The sequence below is a fragment of the Cygnus atratus genome, chromosome 2, assembly GCF_013377495.2.
Source record: "Cygnus atratus isolate AKBS03 ecotype Queensland, Australia chromosome 2, CAtr_DNAZoo_HiC_assembly, whole genome shotgun sequence".
Taxonomy (NCBI): Eukaryota; Metazoa; Chordata; class Aves; order Anseriformes; family Anatidae; genus Cygnus; species Cygnus atratus.
Genome location: NC_066363.1, coordinates 98717998 through 98738088, shown reverse-complemented (window position 1 = coordinate 98738088; position 20091 = coordinate 98717998). Strand labels below are relative to the sequence as shown.

Below are 20091 nucleotides of genomic sequence, written 5' to 3'. Positions count from 1 at the left end.
AGCCAGTAAGGTGTGCTGGAGAAGGTGCTAGGTGGAAATGAAGGGGAAGACAACGGCATCAAGCTGACAGCATGGCAATTACCTCGCCAACAAAAGCGGAGTATTAAGAAGATCAACCACAGTTTTTCACACCCAGATATGTTTAACGTAACATACGATCCTAAAATTCGTTGCCAAAGTACCCAAGTATCACCAATAGGATTTTCTATAAAAGATGTGTTAATGGCTTTTAACTGTATACTGTATTTATCTGGGCTTTTTTGTACAGCATATTTTAAAAAAACAGATTTAAATTGTTAATAGGCTGCAGCATTGTTAAACTCAGCAATTACTTCAACCTGTAAGTATGTTATTTGGAAAACATGCAAATTGTTTTTGTTCACTTGCTCATTTTATCTGTGTTTTCTGCCAGTGAAATCTAAAAATTGTCAAGAAATTTTCTTCCATTTAAGCTACAATTTGTTAAAGTAATGAACCGATATTTTCCATGATACCATGTTCACAGCATATTTTGTCTTGCAGGCATTGTATCCAAGTCCTATGAGTGCCGGCTGAAGGGGCAAGGAGCAACCTTTGTGGAAACTGCGAGTCCTTTTACTGCAGCAGCACTGGGAGAGGTTTCTCCAGTTAAAGAGAAGGCCTTTCGAGGCAGCAGAAGGCAGCCACAGTCACCTGAACAAGTTCAGCAAGTTATTATTATTCAAGGATATGACGGCGACTTTGCAATTGATGTCTCTGCGGAAGAAACGGCAGCAGCTACCCTTCAGACTCTAGCAATGGCTGGTCAGATGGCCAGGGTCGTCCATATTACAGAGGATGGGCAAGTCATAGCTACAAATCAAAACGGCTCACACATGAGTAGTGTGGTTCCAGGGCAGATACTTACCGAGCAGCTAGCAGATGGTGCCACGCAGGTGGTAGTGGTTGAAGGTGCTGTAACAGGAGCCGAGATGGAGGAGGCCGTTCCTATAGATGCAGTTCCTGACTCCAGTAGTGCTGTACTGCAGCAGATAATGCAACAAGAAGTTTTAGATGCTTCTGAAGCTACAGTCCATCCCCAAGACTCCTCGTCAGCATTAGATGCCTTGCTTTGTGCTGTAACAGAGCTGGGCGAAGTGGAAACCAAATCTGGACTCCTTGACAGAAGCAGGTCTAGTCACAAAGATTTCTTGCAAATGCCAAACCCAGAGGCGCCCAGTGTCCCCAGTGATGCAGGGGGACAAGAAATACAAATGTTCCACGAAGTTCAGGAGACTCAGGAAGATACCGAACCTATGGAAGTAGTGACGCAGGTCATGCACCCATCGGCTATAATTGCATCTCAGGAGAGAGCTCAGGCTGCCTTCAAGAAAATGGTCCAAGGAGTATTACATTTTGCTGTATGTGATACGGCTGCAGCCGACCAGCTGATGAAAGAAGGTGTCACTCAGGTCATTGTAAATGAGGAAGGGACTGTGCATATGGTAGCTGGAGAAGGCTCTCAGATAATTATGCAGGAAGCTGGTAGCCACGCGCTCAGTGTCCAGAGTGAACACATGGATTTAGTCGATTCAGATGGGGAAATATCACAGATTATCGTCACTGAAGAAATAGCTCAAGCCATGGTTCAGGGTTCTGATGGTGACTTCTCGGAAGGTGCAACCCACTACATTGTCACAGAATTGCCACCAGACATGCAGGATGAGCCTGGTGTGTACTCGCACGCTGTGATAGAGACAGCTGGGTCTCAAGAGATTTTGCAGGCTGGTACTGCTATAGAAGCAAAAGCTGTATCCCCTGATAGAGCAGGAGAACAGTTAACAAGCATGGTCATTTATACGGAGGGTGGCTCACAAGTAGTTCAGGGCCAGGGAGATGAAAACGAAGTACAAGAAGCATGAAGAGCTTTATCTCATAGGCTTGATGCAGGTGATCAGATCCATGGAGGCACTGTATTCCTGGAACAACTTCTGTAAAACCTTCTCAATACAATATCCTCACAGGCAGGTAACAAATATGCACCCTGTGGGAGGTGAAGGTCAGCTACTAGGAGGAGTTCACTGAAAAGGACAGTACAATCTTGTTACAATAGCTCTGAGAATTATTATAGGGGATTATTTTAAAGCAAATGCGTTAGGACACAAAAGAGGATAAAAATATCCCCCTCCTCTCCAGTAGGTATTGTTCTGTTCACTGGTTTATTTTTTTTCAAATGTTGTTTTATCTCAGGGTAAATCCCTGCCTTCTTTTTTGTCTAACATAATCACAAGAGTAAAATACTTTCACTTACATGTATATTTTATAAACAGATAAATAAGCAAAAAATTACAAAAAGTGCATCATTACAATGACAAGGTGATCAGGTAAGCTTAGGTACTGTAATTGGTGCCCTTCTTTATTTTAAAGAAGAACAGGTGACATTTTGCTTTCTAGAATCTTACTTTAAAATATCTGTGGTGAAACATATGTCATCAAATTAAGTGTTTTCTCCATCTGGAATCAAATTTTTTAATAGTAGCTTAGTCTTTCATGGTATTGCATAAGACTTTTCCTAGGGAAGAGTTGCTACATTTCAGAAAATTCTTGATTATACACATTCAGAAAAGATAACTCGATGCCTGTATCTTCCACTTAAATTTAGATGAGAGTCCTACATATGAAATGTGCTTTTTTTTTTTTGAAAAAATATTCTCACTGTCAGTGTTTTGCTTTTCTTATAAATATGCTTCATATAAATACCATTTTGCAGTTCATTTTGTGAGCGACTTCTGAAATGTTATGGGGCATTTTTGAAGAAAATTCTGACATTGACATTAAGTAGGAAAAAAAAAAAAAGGTGACCTTGTATTTCTTGCTTAGTCCAGAATGTCAATTATTTAGCTGTGGATATACTGCAATTGTCCAATGCAAGTTCATGTTGAAAAGATTTGTTTCACAATACAACTGCTTTTGTTTCTTTTAAAAAAAATGTAAAATATGAACTGGCGAGTTTGGTTTTTTTTTGTTTGTTTTTGTCTTTCAAATAAAATGTTAGCATTAAAATGAAGCATCATGATTTTTAATATTAAGCAATAAACAGAACTGGCATTCAGCAGGAGCAAACAAATGCTATCTGTTATGTCTGTGCATTTTCTCTTTTCCTTTCTCAAGCTAGCTAGCTAGATAAAGATAAAAGAATCTAATTTCTGAAGTGTGCCTCATGCATGCTTAATATAATTGTGTAAGTGTTTAGGGTATAAGCCATGCTGACTCTAGAGATAACTGGGTTTCCTATCATGTTTAATATCTTAAAATTATCAACTGTGAGAAAGTTGGGGTGAGGCAAAACAATAGCTCCTTCTTGAAGGAACTGTTTAAAAATGTATTTTCTGATAGAGCTACTTAGAAAAGGTGCTTCATTCTGGGGCTATAAGAGCCTGCTGTCTTTTCATCTCTCTCTCTCTTCTCTCTTTTTTTTTTTTAATTTTATTATTTTCCAGGAATTAAGGTTATGTCTTTGTCAGACCCCCAAAAAAGTAAATTTCAAGTTAGACATGGAGATTCATAATTAGCCGAGTTTGACTTGCTCATCTTTCTTAAAAGTGACAGGCTGTTCACTTACTCTTAAATACTGTCTTCAGCAAACAGTGACAGGATCAACTCCCGTTTGTTATCAGGAAAAAGGTGACCTTTACAAAATGATGGCCCTCTGCAAGACTCTCACAGATGTTCAAAAAACTGAATGTTTTTCAGTGGAAATATTTCTTCTTGATCATTCCTCCTGTTAACTGTAGCCCTGTGGTCTTGCAGCTTAGATGCTAATTCTTTGCTGTGCTTAGTCCTGTATGGCTAACCTTTCTGCTGCAGTACAGGGTGTTGACACTGACATGCTGCAGTTTACCATTTGTGATTTATTTAGGATAAATATGTCTCAGGTGGCATTTAATCCTTCATAAAACCAGTGTAGCCTGCAGTGTCAAACCAGCAATCACATTGTATGCACAATGAAAAGAGCAGACCTTTGCATAAAAAAAAAACTGTGGTAGGTGTTCCTGTGCTTGGGAGTATTGGAAGGATTCACTAACCTGCCGTGTGCTGTAATTACCTGGAAGCTCAGGTTAACGATACTTCTCTCCGAGTGCAGCCTGATCAGGAGAGCTAATTTCTTTCTAGTGCTTTTTTTTTTTTTCCTTCCCTCCTTCTTCTTTTTAATGTGCACTTTGAAGTTAACTTATTAGTGCCCTACAAATGTAACATTAGAAATCAAGGATGACATTCATTCCTGTGCAGACAGGCTGCTTAAGGACTCCACGCGCCGTCTCAACCCCATGCTGAAATGCTGTCTGTGACACGCCCGGAGCCGAGGTTACAGCAGATCTGTCCCGAGGCTGAGGAAACTCATCTCCGGCGCGCGTCCCCCTTCTGTGCCCACGCTCCTGGCACCTCACCGTAAGCCGGGACGAGATCAGCGGGAGCGCTCCGTGGACCTGCCAGCCTCTGTCCTGCCCCCTGCCCTGGGAAGGAGGCAGCAGAGGGAGGTGGATGCTTCAGGAGCAGCACCTGAAGAGGACCTGGGCCACCAGGATGGTCCATGCACGGTGCTGGAGTCGGGGAGCAGGCTGATGGGCCGCAGGAGGCCTTTGCTGCAGGTAGCGCCCACCTTCAGAGCGCAGCAGGACTCGTGTGGTGCATCCAGGAAGGCGTACGGCCCAGGCAGCCTTTCAGTTCCTCAAAGCATATTTTGGTGTTTGAACAGCTTCAGCTGACTCTGTCTCCAGGAAAAAAAATCAAGAGTTACACTGTAATGGAAGCAACTGCTCAAAGTGCAGCATTCCTGTGCCATTTGTTTGCCTCCCGATGTTCTGACTGCCAGAACCATTGGCTTTAATCTCCTCTTTGCTGTCCATTTTGATTAAGCATTACTGAAGTTGGAGCATACAGTGCCAAACAGGTAAAAATGTAAGTATTTAGGGAGCATTAAAGTAGTACGCAGGAAAAAATAAATAAATAAAACCCACCAAAACTGAACAAGAACAACAAAACAGTGGAAAAACAAAACAAAACAAAACCAGAGGGAAAGAAAAGAGCTGTTTCTGGCAAGCAATTTCACCCTCTGTTTCTTAGGAATCAGATACACACCTCCTGAGGCAATGTCTCCTGGCCCCTGAATTCAGGCTTCATCTTTTGGGAGAAATGGGAGATAAGAGATAGCTGGAAACGATATTTAGAGAAATATTTCCTATAAAAAACAAACAAACAAACAAACAAACACACCCAACAACAAAACCCAAAGTGCCCACAGCTACATACCATTCTGCCTGACTACCAGCTGCACTTTGCTATGGAAGTTGGAGGAGCCAGAGCCAATAGTTGATGTGCTAAGGTATGCACATGTGAATTGTGCATAGTGCTGCAAGCGCTGCTGTCATTTATAAATGCGGCTTTAATACCAGAGATGTTAGCTGTGAGGTCCTGGAAGAAATATATTTGTGATCTTTGTGGGCAGCGGGTTCAGCTTGTGTAATCTCTGTAGGAGTGTCTGCCTGCTGAAGCTGTGCCTCAGGCCATCCCTGAGCCAAAGCTGAGCTTAAAATGCAGGTTGGTCCCCTCCAGAAAATCACAGGGTTTGACGGATGGGGTTTGAGCTACAGGCGGAGCAGTGCAAGGAGCTTGTATTGGGCAGACGTGTGCCTTGGTAAGCAACTTGTGGTGCTTTTTTCCACCCTCGCCTGCTTAGTAGACTTCCTGAGCACAAACACTGTAAACAGAATAAAAAAGAGAGAGGGATGAAGACAAAAGCCACTCCTGAAATTTGAAGCAAAGTTGGTTCTGGTGGAAGCATTAAGTAACAGGAAAAAAAAAAAAAGTCATTCATTTGGCAAAATAAAAAAGAGCTGGGAGTTTTCACTTATTTTACTGTGCGATATTAGCCCATAATTTAAGATAGCACACGGCCTACTTAAACAGCCTACCCCTGTTCCATCTTGTTGAAGAATACAATTCGTTTTCTACTCCTCTAGGGTGATATCATTTTATATGAAGAAAAAAGTTAGCTCAGATGGCAGTTATATGTTTCGGAAGCACCTTCTAATCAGGGATTGGTGATTCATTATTAGCTTCAGCAGGCGATCCATCTGACATGTAAGGGGAAAAAATTAGCAGCTGTCACTGCATGATGAGTTAATTTCCTGATAGGCCTGACACTGAAAAGCCATTTGGAGACATGGAGATGGCTGATGAGAAAACCTGGTGCTGGTTTATAATTGGAGAGAAAGAAAGGGCAGAGAGACAGAGGGAGATGGGGGAGGGACTGGGGCTAATCTACAAGTGGGGATGGATGTTTGTGTATTTACTAAACAGACTGCTCCACAATAGCCTGCGTTACTGCGCACACACACCTCAGCGGTTAAGTAATAAGGACTGGGGTCTTTCATTTTCCTTCTGCCGCGTGTCATTATTTTTAGTCATTTGTAATTAGTTCTCCAGACGGTTTTACGCTTACTCCAGCCCGGGTGAACGGTGTACAAGCACGCGATTGGGTTATCTTGCGGTGACATTGAAACCTGACATTTTAGTGGAAAGGGGAGAAAATGACGCTATCCCTTTAATGGTTCTTGCTGCAATTTTCTTAATTGCAGCTTGAGATTTCAATCAATCATACAAAAATAAACTTATTTGAAACAAATATTGCTAAAACTTCCAAGGGCACAATTGCAAATGATAAAAGGGTACTAAAAGAAATCTCTTGTAGAGTATGAGGAAATATGCTCTTCAAAATGTATAAGCACATGTGTGTCTGTTTATCTTTTGTGCGAATGGCAAGTAAAACTATGTAGAGAATAGGCATGCAAGACCAAATACAGTCACTGTGGAATCCAGCTTGTGTGTGACAGGGACGGCAACACAAAGTCTTTTATGTATATTAGATAAAGCTAATAGAAAGCCCTCGGCCAGGGACTAACTAATTTCTTCCATGGCTGTGCATATTAGGTACTTCTTTAAAGGGCTACTTGTTTTCAGCTATTTACATGTAAAGATATTTAATATGCCCAGCAAAGCAAGGCAGACTTTTCATCAACCATCAATAAATAAATAAAATTGGAACACAGTGACTATTTAAAACTTTTCTTTTTCAAAATGGTAGCATTTAATGGGATTCTCGCCATCATCGGAAGATAATTTTTGACTTGGAAGAACATTTGCCAGTAGCTTCTAACAACTCCGTTCATACAACAGTAGCTTTGCCATTTTTGTAGTAGGATAATCTTAAATAATGGTCAAGGGTTTGGGAGTAGTGGTGGAAGGGGGAAGATCCATGGCAGGCAGGTTGATCCAGCATGTATCGTACAATTGAAGTATGATGAACAACTAGTTCAGAAGATGGAAGTATGTCCTACATAATAGGACACCTGACCGTGTTTAAAATATATTCTTGTCCTCTGGCAGAAACATTTATCAAGGCTATTTTGAATGATCAGTTGTAACATGTAGCCCTGCCTGGAAGGTCATAATTAACTGAGCTCCATGGTGTTCTGGGAGTTTTGGACTAGTAAGACTAGCAAGCTGCTGGGGAACAATAGCTTAATGCCAGAGTGGTTTTCCTTCCATACTCCCCCAGCCTCTGATTGCTGGTACTGTCCTGAATCCTCATTCCCTACTGCAGCTTTACCACGCAGTGGTTCAGCTTCCAGGAGATCTTGCCCACAGGCTCATGTCAACAGTTTGTTATGCTTAGGAGTGATCCACCTTGATATGCAGGGAGCAGAAGAACAAGTGATGGATTTGTTATCTCCAGTGGGTCGCATCCCTTGTTACTCAAGTAGCCGTGGGCTTCAAGACCCATTAAATGGTCAACAGGAAGATTTTGGAAGCCCTCCAGCTCCTTGGGAAGTCTGGTTGGGTAAGTGAAGTGTCACCAGGGGACATCTGGTTAGTCAAGTATGAGCAACCCCAAGCGTAGGAGGCAGAGCCTTTGATTCTTAGCCTGCTAGAACTGAGCTTTGTAAGGAGTTTCTGAGAGCAGAAATAGAAGTGGAACCGAAAGCAATGACTGCTCAGACATAACAAAGTCGTGCACACAAGGGCTGAGAAACAAGGAGCAGAGAAAACAGGAAGGGAAAGGAGATGATGAGATAATAGAATAGCTGCTGTGAGGACCACAAGGAAAAATGAAAGCACTCAAAATTTCCCTGGGCTAGAGGGTGGTCACACAAGATGGCCAGCAGCCAGCTCTCCCATGAGAAGACCATATGATCCTCATGAAAAGCAGGTGTCCTCTGCGTAGATCCCACAAGGACGGCGAGGAGTGCTGCTGCCCGCTGTGCAAAGCAGGTTAGGTTAAAGATGCCTCAGTTCAGACTCTTTGAACTAATTGGGTTTTAAATATAAATAAAATAATGTGTTATTAATGCCATGAAGAGGCTTTGTGACAATGTAAAAGGCCTTTTGAAGAAGTGTTGTGCACCCCAACAGGCAAATGGTTGATGGGGAAGACCTGATGTGAAGGAGGAAGGCTGCGGGCAGAGGACACAGCCTGAGCCCCGCTCCAGCAGCCAGGAGCACATGAACTTACGGCGATCGGATGGCCTGGTCCTTCCCTCGGTGACCGCCGTGCCCGGAGGGGCTGGGCAGTGGAGCCGGGCCGTGCAAGTTAAAACACAGCAAGGAGTGCGCGTGGTTGCTTTCACCAAACCTCTCCCCTCCCCACCTGCCCCCTTTGGATTGAATCATGAAAAATCCCCAGAAGAATTCAGAATAAACCAGCTTCCGACTTCCGTGTGTGTGGAGCAGTGTGTTTAAGGCCAAAGGCCGTTCCTGCAGTCTTGGCTGAGGCCTTGCAGTGGGAGCTCCTGCTGGCCAAGAGCAGTTTCTTAGGGACTGACTTGATTTTACTTACATAAAGCAACTCTCGTCCTGTCTTTGGCTTTTCCAGTCCAACAACTCTGGCCTCCTAAAATACATGTTCTGGCTTTATTTTGGAGTGTTTTGTCCTTTGAAATGTTCATTTTATAGCCTTGTTGACTTTTTTTTCTTTTTTTTTCTTTTCTTTTTTTTTTTTTTTTTTCTCTCCGTAGATTAGAGCATGAAAAGGTGATGTCTGTTTTGTCTCTCTTTACCCAGATTTTTCAGTCCCCAGCACTGGGGGCAGAACTGGCTTTCAGGAAACAGTAACCGTTTTGCAAGCAGGAATTAGGGGGGTTGCTTCGAGTAGGGAAAAGGAAGAAGAACACAACTGCATGAGGGCACTTTGCATCTGTTCAAGCACTCTAGGAAACCAACAAACAGGGAGGTGTGGGCTTGGGGCAGCATCCTGACATCTCCACTACTAGTCATTGAGTTTCACGTGGAGAGCTCATGCAAATCCCCTGCTGTGCTTTTACCTGGTGCAAAGATCCGCAAGCCAAATGCAGCCCCACTCCTTCCCCACCAGCACCCAGGGCAGAGACGAGCAATGGTGTGGCCGTATTCACCTGGCTCTGCCGTGCCATCAGGACACAGCAGCTGGTTTGAAGATCTGGCCATAGCGAGTGTAGGGCTGCAGGTGATCCCCAGGTCAGGAATGGGCTTCTGACACCTCCGAATTCCCACAAGGGAAGATACCCACAGAGAAGACACATCTCACCCAGGTAGCACAGAGGAGCACCAGGGCAAAGAAAGGACTGGTTTCTGTTGCAAACGTGGTCTTTGCAAGCATATCTTATACTGAGAGAGTTTTAGGACCTTCCCCCAAATCCTGCGAAGCTTCTTCAATCTGCCAATGTGTTCCTCTGTCACTGGGGGTATGGAACAGGTTTGTGTTTCCTGCTTAGCATATGGTGGTGACTGCTGGTGTTTGGTAGCCGTGAAATACAGATGCCCAGCTCCAGGAGGATTTTTCCCTTGCTAGGGACATCTGGCCATCCTTTTGGCCTTGCTCTTTCTTTTTCTTTCTTTTGTTCCAATATGTAAGCATTGCCCATGAATTTAAAATGAAGATCATTCAGCTGTTTTTAATTCTGCTTTATTTGAACATTAGGAGGGAGTCAGAGCAATGAGAAGCCTGGGGACCCAGATAGAGGCATGTATGTCCCAAGCTCACCGCCTGCCCCTGCCAGGGCAGCGGAGGGGCTGAGGCTGCTGTGGCACATTGAACAGAAGGCAGTGGCACCAGCAGCTGGCAGCAGCTGATGGGGATGGCAGGAGAAGGAAAACCTAGAGGGGTGCCTCCAAAACACCAGGATGGCTGGTTTGCCTTGGCTTGGAGCACCTAGACACTGTCTGGGGTGTTTCTGCTCAGATTGCTGCCTTAAATCCATATGGGAGCCATGACGATAAAACTTAGGGACAGCAGTTACTGCTGGTATTTAGAGTAAATGGAAGCAGGAGTTTCCAGGAGCATTTTTCTAGAGCCAGCACTGAGCTCCTGCTTCCTCAGCAGACACACAAGCCTCCTCTCCTGCACTCTGCCACGCCACAGGTGGTGTGCAGGGGTTCACTCAATGCACAGCTTTCCAATAGTTTGTCTTCATGGCTTGATGGGTGGCCCTCTGCCTACTTTATTGCATGCTGTTCACTGAAAGCCTGCTCCGGAAGCAGGATGATTCATTTCCTATGGACATTTCTTCTGGTACTCATCACTCTGGTATCTGGGTGCTTCCCAGCCCTTCGTGGCTTCTTCCTCCTTTATCCCCACTAAGGTATCATGAGGAAATGTTTTTCCTCTTTCAGAGAGAGCTACAGACTACAGAGCAACAATTCTGGGGACCTCATCTGAGCTAACAGACATTATCTATCCAAACCTCCAAGTACCTGGCATCACACCACACTTGTAATGCTTCATCGTGACCTTGGGTGTCTCTCACCGTGAGTGTGCTCAGCGTTCCTGCAAACCAGATAGCAGGGGCTGGTGTGCGCACTGGGCAGGGAAGAGCATCTGTTTGTTCTCCCAGCTGTGCCACATCTCCCATCTGTGCCCCCTGGCTGTTCCTGCTGGCTTTGGGGTTTTCTGTAACAACAAATTTTCATTTCTGCATATGAAGCGTGGAGCTCATATGGATATTAAACATACAAGCGATGATACTGCATGGGTATGTCTCCACCGGGCATCTAGGAGCTTGCGCAAAGGGGAGAGCCAGGCTTTGAGTGCTCCTGCAAGGAAATCCCTCGCTGACCTCTCAGCTGTGGCTGCAAACCTGATGCATGCACCCAGCTGTGCAGCCAGGAGCTGGCCCGTCGGGCAAGTGGCAGCTCGCAGGGCCTTTTTCAGCTGCCCTTCCAAGGGGACGAGCAGAGCTCACCGCAGTAAGAGCCGGTGGTGCGGCAGTGTCTGCGTGTGAGGAGTGCGCGGGGTGTTAATTCCCAGCGAAGCGCCCGGTTCTGCTCCGCCAGAAACGAACACGTGCACATTGGGAAGCACATGCGGGAGATCTGTTTTCTTTATCCAAGCAGGTTTCTAAGAAAGCCCTTCAGATAATAGTTCTGAAAGCTTGCTGAAGTGAAAATTAAACCGCTTTAAATGCCGTTGCGGAAACATACCCATCACAAGCAAGGGCTGGCTTTCTGTAGCTGCCACCCAATAAATATATGAGGCTCGGTTCTGATGTCAGACCGACTTTTCCTTGTGTATGTCCTCCAATGTCTGGTTTTCCTGTTATGAACTGCAGTAATTGTGATCAATCAGGCTTTATGTTTACTAGCCACAGGCTGTTTTATTAATGAATCTGTATCCCATCTTCATTTTTTCACAGTCTCATCAAATCTCTTCCAGATCCTGTTTACATCAAATTTTATCTGCAGCACAGTTGTGTAATAGCATCCAATTTGGAATTCCTGATTCTGCAGCATTTCCTCAGACCAGGACCCCAGCACACTGAATAACAATACGTTCCTGAAATAAAAGAAAAATGAAAACATGGGAGCTTTCAACAAAGTGCAAAGAAAAGCCATTGGTTTATAAGCGATACCATCCTTCCAGGCTGCGGAAAAGCTATGAACAGAGCACTTTTTCAGTCTTTTCTGTGAGTGGGCATGTGCATGTGTGTCATGTATGCTTAAAGGCTAGAATTGCCTTCTTGTGGATGCTTTAAAAAATATCAGGTACTTTTCTCCTCAGCATCGTACATTTTCTATTTGGGCACATGGGATTTATGAATATTTGGCTTGACTGGCTAAAGACATCAATGTGACATGATGCAATGTGTTATAAATGTCTCAGATCAAATGCAGAATAGGCAGAAAAAAGCCTCAGAATAGAAGTTTATTAAAAACACGTACATACAGTCTCTTCTAAACTAAAAAAAAAAAAAAAAAAAAAAAAGAACACTAATGTTCCCCTGTTGCATTGATGCCAGAACATTATGTTTGCAAATAAGAATTTAGCACTACAAAGACAATGCCCTAGATTAACTAAGATCCCATTTCACAAAACCCTATGGCAATAGTCTGCAACATCAGTCACGGGAGAAGATATAACACAGACGCATTTGTGCCCTCATGCAGCTGAACTGAAACAAAACAAAGAGTGAATTAGGCTGAATATCTTACTGTGTGCAACGTATTGTACAACAAGGCACCTTTGGGAATGTGTCACAGGGTTTGGTAAATTGAAAACAAAATAAACAGATCTATGGGAATAAATAACACCATATTAGATGTCTGCTGCATGTAGACTACATTAGCTTCCAGTCACAATCAGGCTTCAGCTTTCCCACTAGTTTCCAACGCCTGTGAAAAGCAGATGATCTGAAGCCCATACAAAGAAATGTTTAGAGTTGAGGGCAGGGAGGGAGCGAGGCAAGCTCCCGCCCCGCGCTGCACCGGCTGCGCACGCACAGGCTCATTCACTCGCATCCTCTCCCTCTTTCTCCCAGTTCAACACAGCTCCAGGCAGACGAGAGACCAGCTCAACCCTTGTTGCTTTGCTTGTATCACATCAATGTCACCATTTCGGACTGAGCGGAGCCACTTCCCACTTGTCTCTCTGTGTCAGCCATTTGGGTATGGTGGGAATGTTGGTGGTATGGTGACCTGCTTCTTCCCCATCCAAAAGTCATGAGGTTATCTCGGACACATCGGTGGATGGGCCAGGAGTCCTGGGCCAGCAGTGGGCAGCTGTGGCCAGTGCCATGTCTGTCTTTGCAGTGTACCCCAAAGAGGGATGGGAAAATGCATGGAGCTCCTCACTCCAGTGCCACCACCAAGCGTGCTCCCTGTGCATAGTAGCAGAAAGCCGGGTGCTCTGCTGAGTCCCGACTCTAGTTCCAGTCAAGTTTATTTAATGTACTGAAAGCAGTTTTTATTGCTGAGCCATATGGGGCCAAGGGCTGCTTCCAAGATCGTGGAGGAAACCCCACTGATTTCAGTGAGATTGCTTGGATGAACTGAACTTAAAAGATCAGACCATATTTATCCCAGGAAAAGTTCAAGCTAATTCATTTTCTCTCCCTTTCTCTCTCTCTCTCTGTTTTGCTTAGCTTATAGCTGAGTAAAAGGAGCACATATCTCAGAGATAGCGTTTAAATATAAAATTCTTTTTATAACCCAAGACCAATATGTCATTCTACGATTACAAAAAAAGTACTCTTCCCAAAGAAATTTCTTCTGAAGCAAACATTGGCTTTATCCTGCCTAAGATCTAAGCATCAGCCTTTGAAATCATGTATAACAGAAAAAGGCATAGATCCATAACAGAGCAAAATGATGGCCACCAAATTGTCATTATTCCAGTCAAAAGCCTATTTCTTCCCTTTAAGTAACAGTGATGGGCCTCAAGATGAAATGCAAAAATAACAAGGGACACAGAGAGAAAACGATATTTTAATACTTCTTTAGTCTGAACACTCTCGGGAGACAAAAAAGTTGGATGGAGAAGCTGGGGGAAATGTTAACATCCGTGCACTGGATATTCTTGATGCCATTAACAAAAATTCTGTTGTCTCAGAGGGGCAATCAGGGCCCTCTTTGCTCTCCACAGGTGTGAGCTCAGGCCCACCAGTGGGCCTTTTCCATGCGATTTCCATGGGCAGAGGATGCCTCACGCTGCTCCTGCCTGATTTTGGTCAGCAGACATTTGCCATTTCTTTCATCCTGTCTCCCCTCAGAAAAGGCTATCTGCGGGCAACTCATTTTCAGGATCACCCAGGGATGTGCTGTCTATAGGTGCTTGTGGCAGCTGATCTTTGTTATCCAAGTTTTAAAACGTATCTCTCATGAGTAAGAACAAAGAGAGGGTCCCCTTTTTTGCCAGAGTTGGAGATGCTCGCTCTCTCATGTACACACATTTGAAGTCCCTCCCTGGCTGAAAAACCAGAGGGCCCATGTCTGACCTTATCTGCAGATCAGTATGTTCCCCTTTGAGCTCCTGCACACATTCAAGCATTTTTAATTTGATTTCTCTATTCACACAGACACCACGAGATGAGAGAAGGATGGAGCTGACAGCTCTCATAATCAGCACTCATTTTCTTTCATCGGTGTATCAAAATTGCATTTCCATATTTCTTTCCATTAGTATTTTACTTGTAGTCTCCAAAGGCTCGTGCCAGTGTGATGGATTAGGACCAGATTCAGGAATTCAGCAGGCACATACGCTATGTCCACAAGTAGTGACACTGGAGCTAACACGCTCGTTCAGCAGATAAAAGACAACTGTGTGCTTAAGTAAGTGCTTTTATAGGACTGGGGTTTAGCACACCATGCTTCCACCTCTCGGTTTTCAGACAAAGACCAGAGCTAGACAGCTGGGAGGGACGGAGCTCTGCAATCCCTCAGAAAAGGAGCGGGAGCAGAGACCAGCCCTGGCCAGTCACATTTGTTGTGTGACCCACTGCTGGTTACAGCTCGCTGTGGCCGTAATTCCATGACAGCAGGCTGCCACCGGGACTCATGAGAGGGCAGCGCCCGGAGTTACGCAGGATTTGACCTATGGGGCTCTACTTAACCCCTCACGGGCTCCGGTTTGGAAAGAGGGAGCTCCCATGGAGGTAGGCGCTCCTGCTGAGCAGGTGGGAGACCTCCCCCAGGGACTACTGCCACATCGCTCCTCTTTCCTTCTGGGCCTCCCCGTCCGAAAATAGCGAACCCAGCCTGATGTGGCTTGTCAGGGACAACACCACCGCCAGGCCCCTTGGCCTGGAGAGCAGGAGGAAGGAAGGTGGACGGGAGGAGTGGTGGCAGGGAGCAGCCCCACAGCTGCCCTGAGCCCCTCTGGGCATGCGGTGGTGGGACAGGGGCTGCTCGTTGGGAGAGCAGTACCTCGGCAGCTCATGCGACGGACATATGAGGTCTGTGGGGCCCGTCACAGCGCACCGACTGCTTGCTCTGCTGCATGTCACTCAACACACAGCTGTGAGACCTGGCTTTCCTCTCTTCTCCAGCTGAGAAGCATTTGAGGTGTCTCCAGCACAACCACGGGCCTGTGAGTGAGACAAGCCCCAGCCAAGGCAGATGGGGAGCTGGTGTTTTCATCTCCTGGAGGCAGAACTGTGGGAGGGCAGCAGGCAGGACATGGCTGTGGATGTCTTTATTTTAGGGAAGGAGCCGTTTGCAGGGTGAATGGAGTCCTCTCTGGCACTGGCAGAGGTGTTACACTGGGACACAAATGCCGTTTTAGGTCACCAGTGGAAGTGCATTTGGGGTCACCTCGTAGTCCCTATTTAAAGGCTGTGCACCAGACGTGATGGATGGCCTCACTGGTGCTGTCGGCTTCTCCTGGCCACCAAACTCAGATCCACTCTTTTACTGTGGGATAAACACTAAGATGCCTTCTCCTCAGGAGTGCGAGAGGGGAACCTACTTGTCATTTCCATCCTCTGGGAAAGGATAAACGTTTATATGGCTCAAAAGTGTGATCTTTCCTGCCTGAGCCAATGAAGACAGTTTCTCCAGTATGTACATGAAACTCAGAGGAAGTGCAAATAAATCATGGGAGCCCTTGCCTGCTCCAGCACTGCTGCACGACCAGGCCGGGTTCTGGAGAGCATCTCTGCATGTCACCAGCCGTGTGGCATGAGCCCTAGAGCACCAGTCTGGCCCTTTACACTGATTTTGGTAAAGATGCTCTAACCCGAATATGCCTGTAATCCAAAAGACATAGTTAAAAAGTCTCCTGGCACCAGAAACAAATTTTCCCCTCCCTTGTCCCCATGATAATGCTGCTAAAGCTCCCCATAAATGCAAAGAAAGAAGCCCTGTTTGATTATGCCCCATCCCCAGCTCAGGACAAAGACCCTGATCGGCCACCTGAAGTGACTCAGAGGTGACGTTTTCAAATGCTCTCCTGAGACCTAGGAACCTAAGCACAACTTACTTAACATCGCTTTGTGACTTGAGAACTGAGTCCTACCAGGTTAACCCAACAAAAGCTTTATCTTACAAACCAGCCCAGCCCAATGAGCTCCAGCAGCCCTGGGTGTCAGTCTTCCTGCATCTCAGCAGATGAGTGAGAAAGTACCTGTCTGCAGGACGGACGCTATTTGGGATGCTCTCGGCTCCTGATTTCTTATGAATGCTCTGCATAAAGGCAGGAGAAACTATTCTCAGGTTTCAGTGCCCATGCCAAAGAATTTATACTTCCCCAAACCATGAGAAAGGTAAATATTCATAAAAGTTCTGTGTGCTAAGGCAGCAGGGAGAATTCAAATGTGTCTGTGAGGAATCTCTTTTATTTTCCTCAGGTACAAATAAAGCACCCTCTCATCCCCTAGCTCCCTCTATCTCTCCTTTTAAATCTCTTTTTAATGTCTTGCTTTTTACTGCTAATCATTTTTCCCCTTTGCTAATGATGCTAACCTTAGAGCCTGCTGCAAACTGACTTGTTTCATGTCAGCCTCTCTCTATTGCCCACTTTTGTTAAGCCACAAAGCAGGTTTCAGTCTATTCAACGTCAGCTATTTTCTCCAGCTTGAATATTACCGTCGCCTGTTTCAAAGGCATCTCCAAGCCCGCAGTCTTTCTACGCAGATGTCTCTGTTGCTGGCTGCCATCAGGATGCCCTGCTCTCCCCTCCCGCCCCCAGGCCCCCCAGTTCCTCACTGCATATGTGGCAGAGCCTCTCCCTGCTCCATCAGCCCTCCTGGGAGCAGGGGAAGCGGGTCTGTGTGCAGACCTCTTCATTTCAGAGGCTGTGCTGTGTACACCAACACCCCTGGGGCTCTATCCCTGCTGCTCACCAGCACTGAAGCGTGTGAGCATCTCACCACAGGGCAATGCCACCGCCCTCCAGCTGCTCCACTCAGCACCAGAGGGGTCCCCAAATGTCCCCAGATGGGAGCAAAGCCACAGAGGGAAGCTGCTTGTGTAAGTGAAGCTGTGCTACAGCCGCCCTTCCTTTCCCTTCCAAAACCGGCTGTCTCCCAGGGGCCGCGTCCTGACGATGGTGCTTTTCATTGTCTGCAAAGTGCCGGTGTCCAACGTCAGATCTTTTTTCTTTCCTTCTTTTTTTTTTTTTTTTTTTTTTCTCCATGCTGTTTTTGAGAAGCCACTGAGCTGTAATTGTAAGTGCAGCAACATTTGCACTTGCTGGGTGACGGAGCCCTTTTTGCTGGCTCTGAGTAACCGGGAGGAGGTTTTCCCCCACAGATAAAAGATTCTCAGGCAGTAACTGTTCAGCATAAATTATGTCTCCTGGCTGGCTAATCACCTTGCAGTTATAAAGACACCACTCTCCTTGGTCTGGCTGCGATGTGGGTGCTGGATTTGTGCTCTCCCAGTCAGTCTGACAGCAGGGAGCATTTCCCTGCCAGAGCCTGACCCTGACATGGAAATCCACTGCTTGGGGCTTACCACTGGGGACAACCTCTATCTCTCCCTCTTTGAGATGTCCCTCCTCCTCATCCCCCTCCTTCCTTCCCCAAAAGAGTGAGAGAAAAAAATAAGAAAGAAGAAGGAAGCAAAGAAAAATATCCAGCTGGTGCAAAAAAATTTGCAGTTATTGCCAATGTTAGCATTTCCTTGTGTTTTTTCCCCCTGCCTCCCTGGCATACAGGTAAAATAACAAAATAAATCCCACAAAGGGCTTTCTGCCAGGCTGCCTCTGGAAGTTTGCTTAAGTGGCCTTAAGTAAGATAATAAGCAAGGAGTGTGAAAAGAGGAGACTTTGTCTTTTCACATTAGCAGCAGCCCTGCTCAAGTGGCAGTATCTATGAAAATGCTGTTCAGCCTTTAATGAGACTACAGTGTGTTAGTGTACCAGTCTAATTAATCCCATATTTTCACACAGCATAATTACTGAGCCGGGGCTGAATTATTTGGCTACTGGAGGTGGAGCAGTGCTTGCACTGTCCTCTGTCTCTGCTCCTCACAATTTATTATGCTATACAGCAAGACACCACTGAAACCTCCTAGTATAGGACTATCTGTCATCTCTACATTATCAGTAAAATACACCACCTTCCATACTGTGCTACAAGGGCTTTAGCAAATTGCTATTTTTATGGGATATGATAAAGGAAATGCTACCTTATGTTCAAATTTTTAACTGTCTCGTGTATGGAAAATACAGTCCTGCTGTGAGCACGCCGCGTCCACAAGGCCTCTGCATTGCCACATCCAGGGTGGTTTTCACCCTGCTCCCCACTCGCATTCACCGTCTTTTTTCTTTTTTCTTTTCTTTTCTTTTTTCTTCCCTTCCCTTCCCTTCCCTTCCCTTCCCTTCCCTTCCCTTCCCTTCCCTTCCCTTCCCTTCCCTTCCCTTCCCTTCCCTTCCCTTCCCTTCCCTTCCCTTCCCTTCCCTTCCCTTCCCTTCCCTTCCCTTCCCTTCCCTTCCCTTCCCTTCCCTTCCCTTCCCTTCCCTTCCCTTCCCTTCCCTTCCCTCTCCTCTCCTCTCCTCTCCTCTCCTCTCCTCTCCTCTCCTCTCCTCTCCTCTCCTCTCCTCTCCTCTCCTCTCCTCTCCTCTCCTCTTCTCTCCTCCTCTCCTCTCCTCCTCTCCTCCTCTCCTCTTTTCTCCTTCCTTTCTCTACTTTTCCTGCTTTCTTGCTTTTTTTCTCTTCATTTTCTTTTTCTTTCTGTTTTTATCCCTTCCTTTCTGTTCTTCTTTCCATTTTTCTATTTCTATTTCTCTCCTTCTGTCTCTCCTCCCACTCCTCCAACAAGCCTGTCTCCCCTATACTTACACAATCTCCATCTTTCCTGGCATTAAGCTTTTTCATCCCTTAAAATCCTTTCTCTCCCACCTCTTCTAGTTTGTGTTATTCCTTGAAACATATTTTTTGCACATTATTATTCACCTCTGATATATGATCTTGCCATTTTGGAACTGGTAGAGCCCCCCACCCCCTTCCTTCCCATAGGAGTTCAGAGAGATTTGTGGTTTAAACATTTACTCACTTGCTAGTGTTTCTGCGACTGGTTTAATAGTATCTTTTTAATGGAAGGCCAAACACTACATTAACTATATGGAACTATTTTAAAATTATTCTTTTCAACAAAAAAAAAAAAGAGGGTTGTACCCTGTAAATTTTAAAACCAGCCTTAACAGTACATAAGGCTATTTTGTTATTGTGTATGGTTTCCATACATGTGTTGTGAGATATATGGATGTACATAGACCCAGGCAAAGTGAGATCTCAAAATAAAGAAAACCACATGCTTAATAGTACAAGCGGGAAAATTACTTCTCCAAGTTTTTAACCAAATAATGGCCCAGAGACTTGAGCCCTCTTTTGCACAAGCTTAAATCTAATGTATTCAAGGAGCAATAAAGTGAATTTCATTACACCTTTGCTGATACTGCCATCCAGTATTGGACCTGACACTCCGAAGCTCTTCCATATGCGCACAGGGGAGCCCGAGCAGCCTGCACTGCCCACAGTTAGTGGTGCCACCAAGGGGCCTGCATCAATCATCCCAGGGCAGATGAAGGCAGCCCATGTCTGAGGCCAAGCAAGGTTGAAGGCAAAAGTCAGCCCATCAGCATCTGTGGGCCAGGTGGGGATGGCACAGCACTGTGTCTGTGGGACTGGTCCCGGTGGCATGGTGGTGGGAGCAGCAAGGCATTGCGAAAACCCTGCCCAGGCAGCTGAGGGGTTACCTGGGGGTGTCTTAGTCTGTCCTCTCTTCAGTTCGGCACCCAAAATCATGAGCTAATTTTTGAAATCGTGCCTGCACATGGGCAGGCATCATTTCTTCTATACCATGAAGTTTCCTCCCTATCTTTGC

General features: G+C 45.5%; 1 protein-coding gene across 3 annotated transcripts in view; it reads left to right on the top strand.

The window, feature by feature from the left end:
- Nucleotides 1-3017, top strand: part of ZNF407 (zinc finger protein 407) — a 337501-nt gene extending 334484 nt beyond the window's left edge. For all 3 annotated transcript variants that reach the window (XM_035550564.2, XM_050708975.1, XM_035550565.2), the window contains one exon: nucleotides 523-3017. In XM_035550564.2, the coding sequence (XP_035406457.1) occupies nucleotides 523-1880 (1358 nt within the window). In that variant the 3' untranslated portion in view covers nucleotides 1881-3017. The remainder of the gene's footprint in view (nucleotides 1-522) is intronic.
- The last annotated feature ends 17074 nt before the right edge of the window (nucleotides 3018-20091 follow it).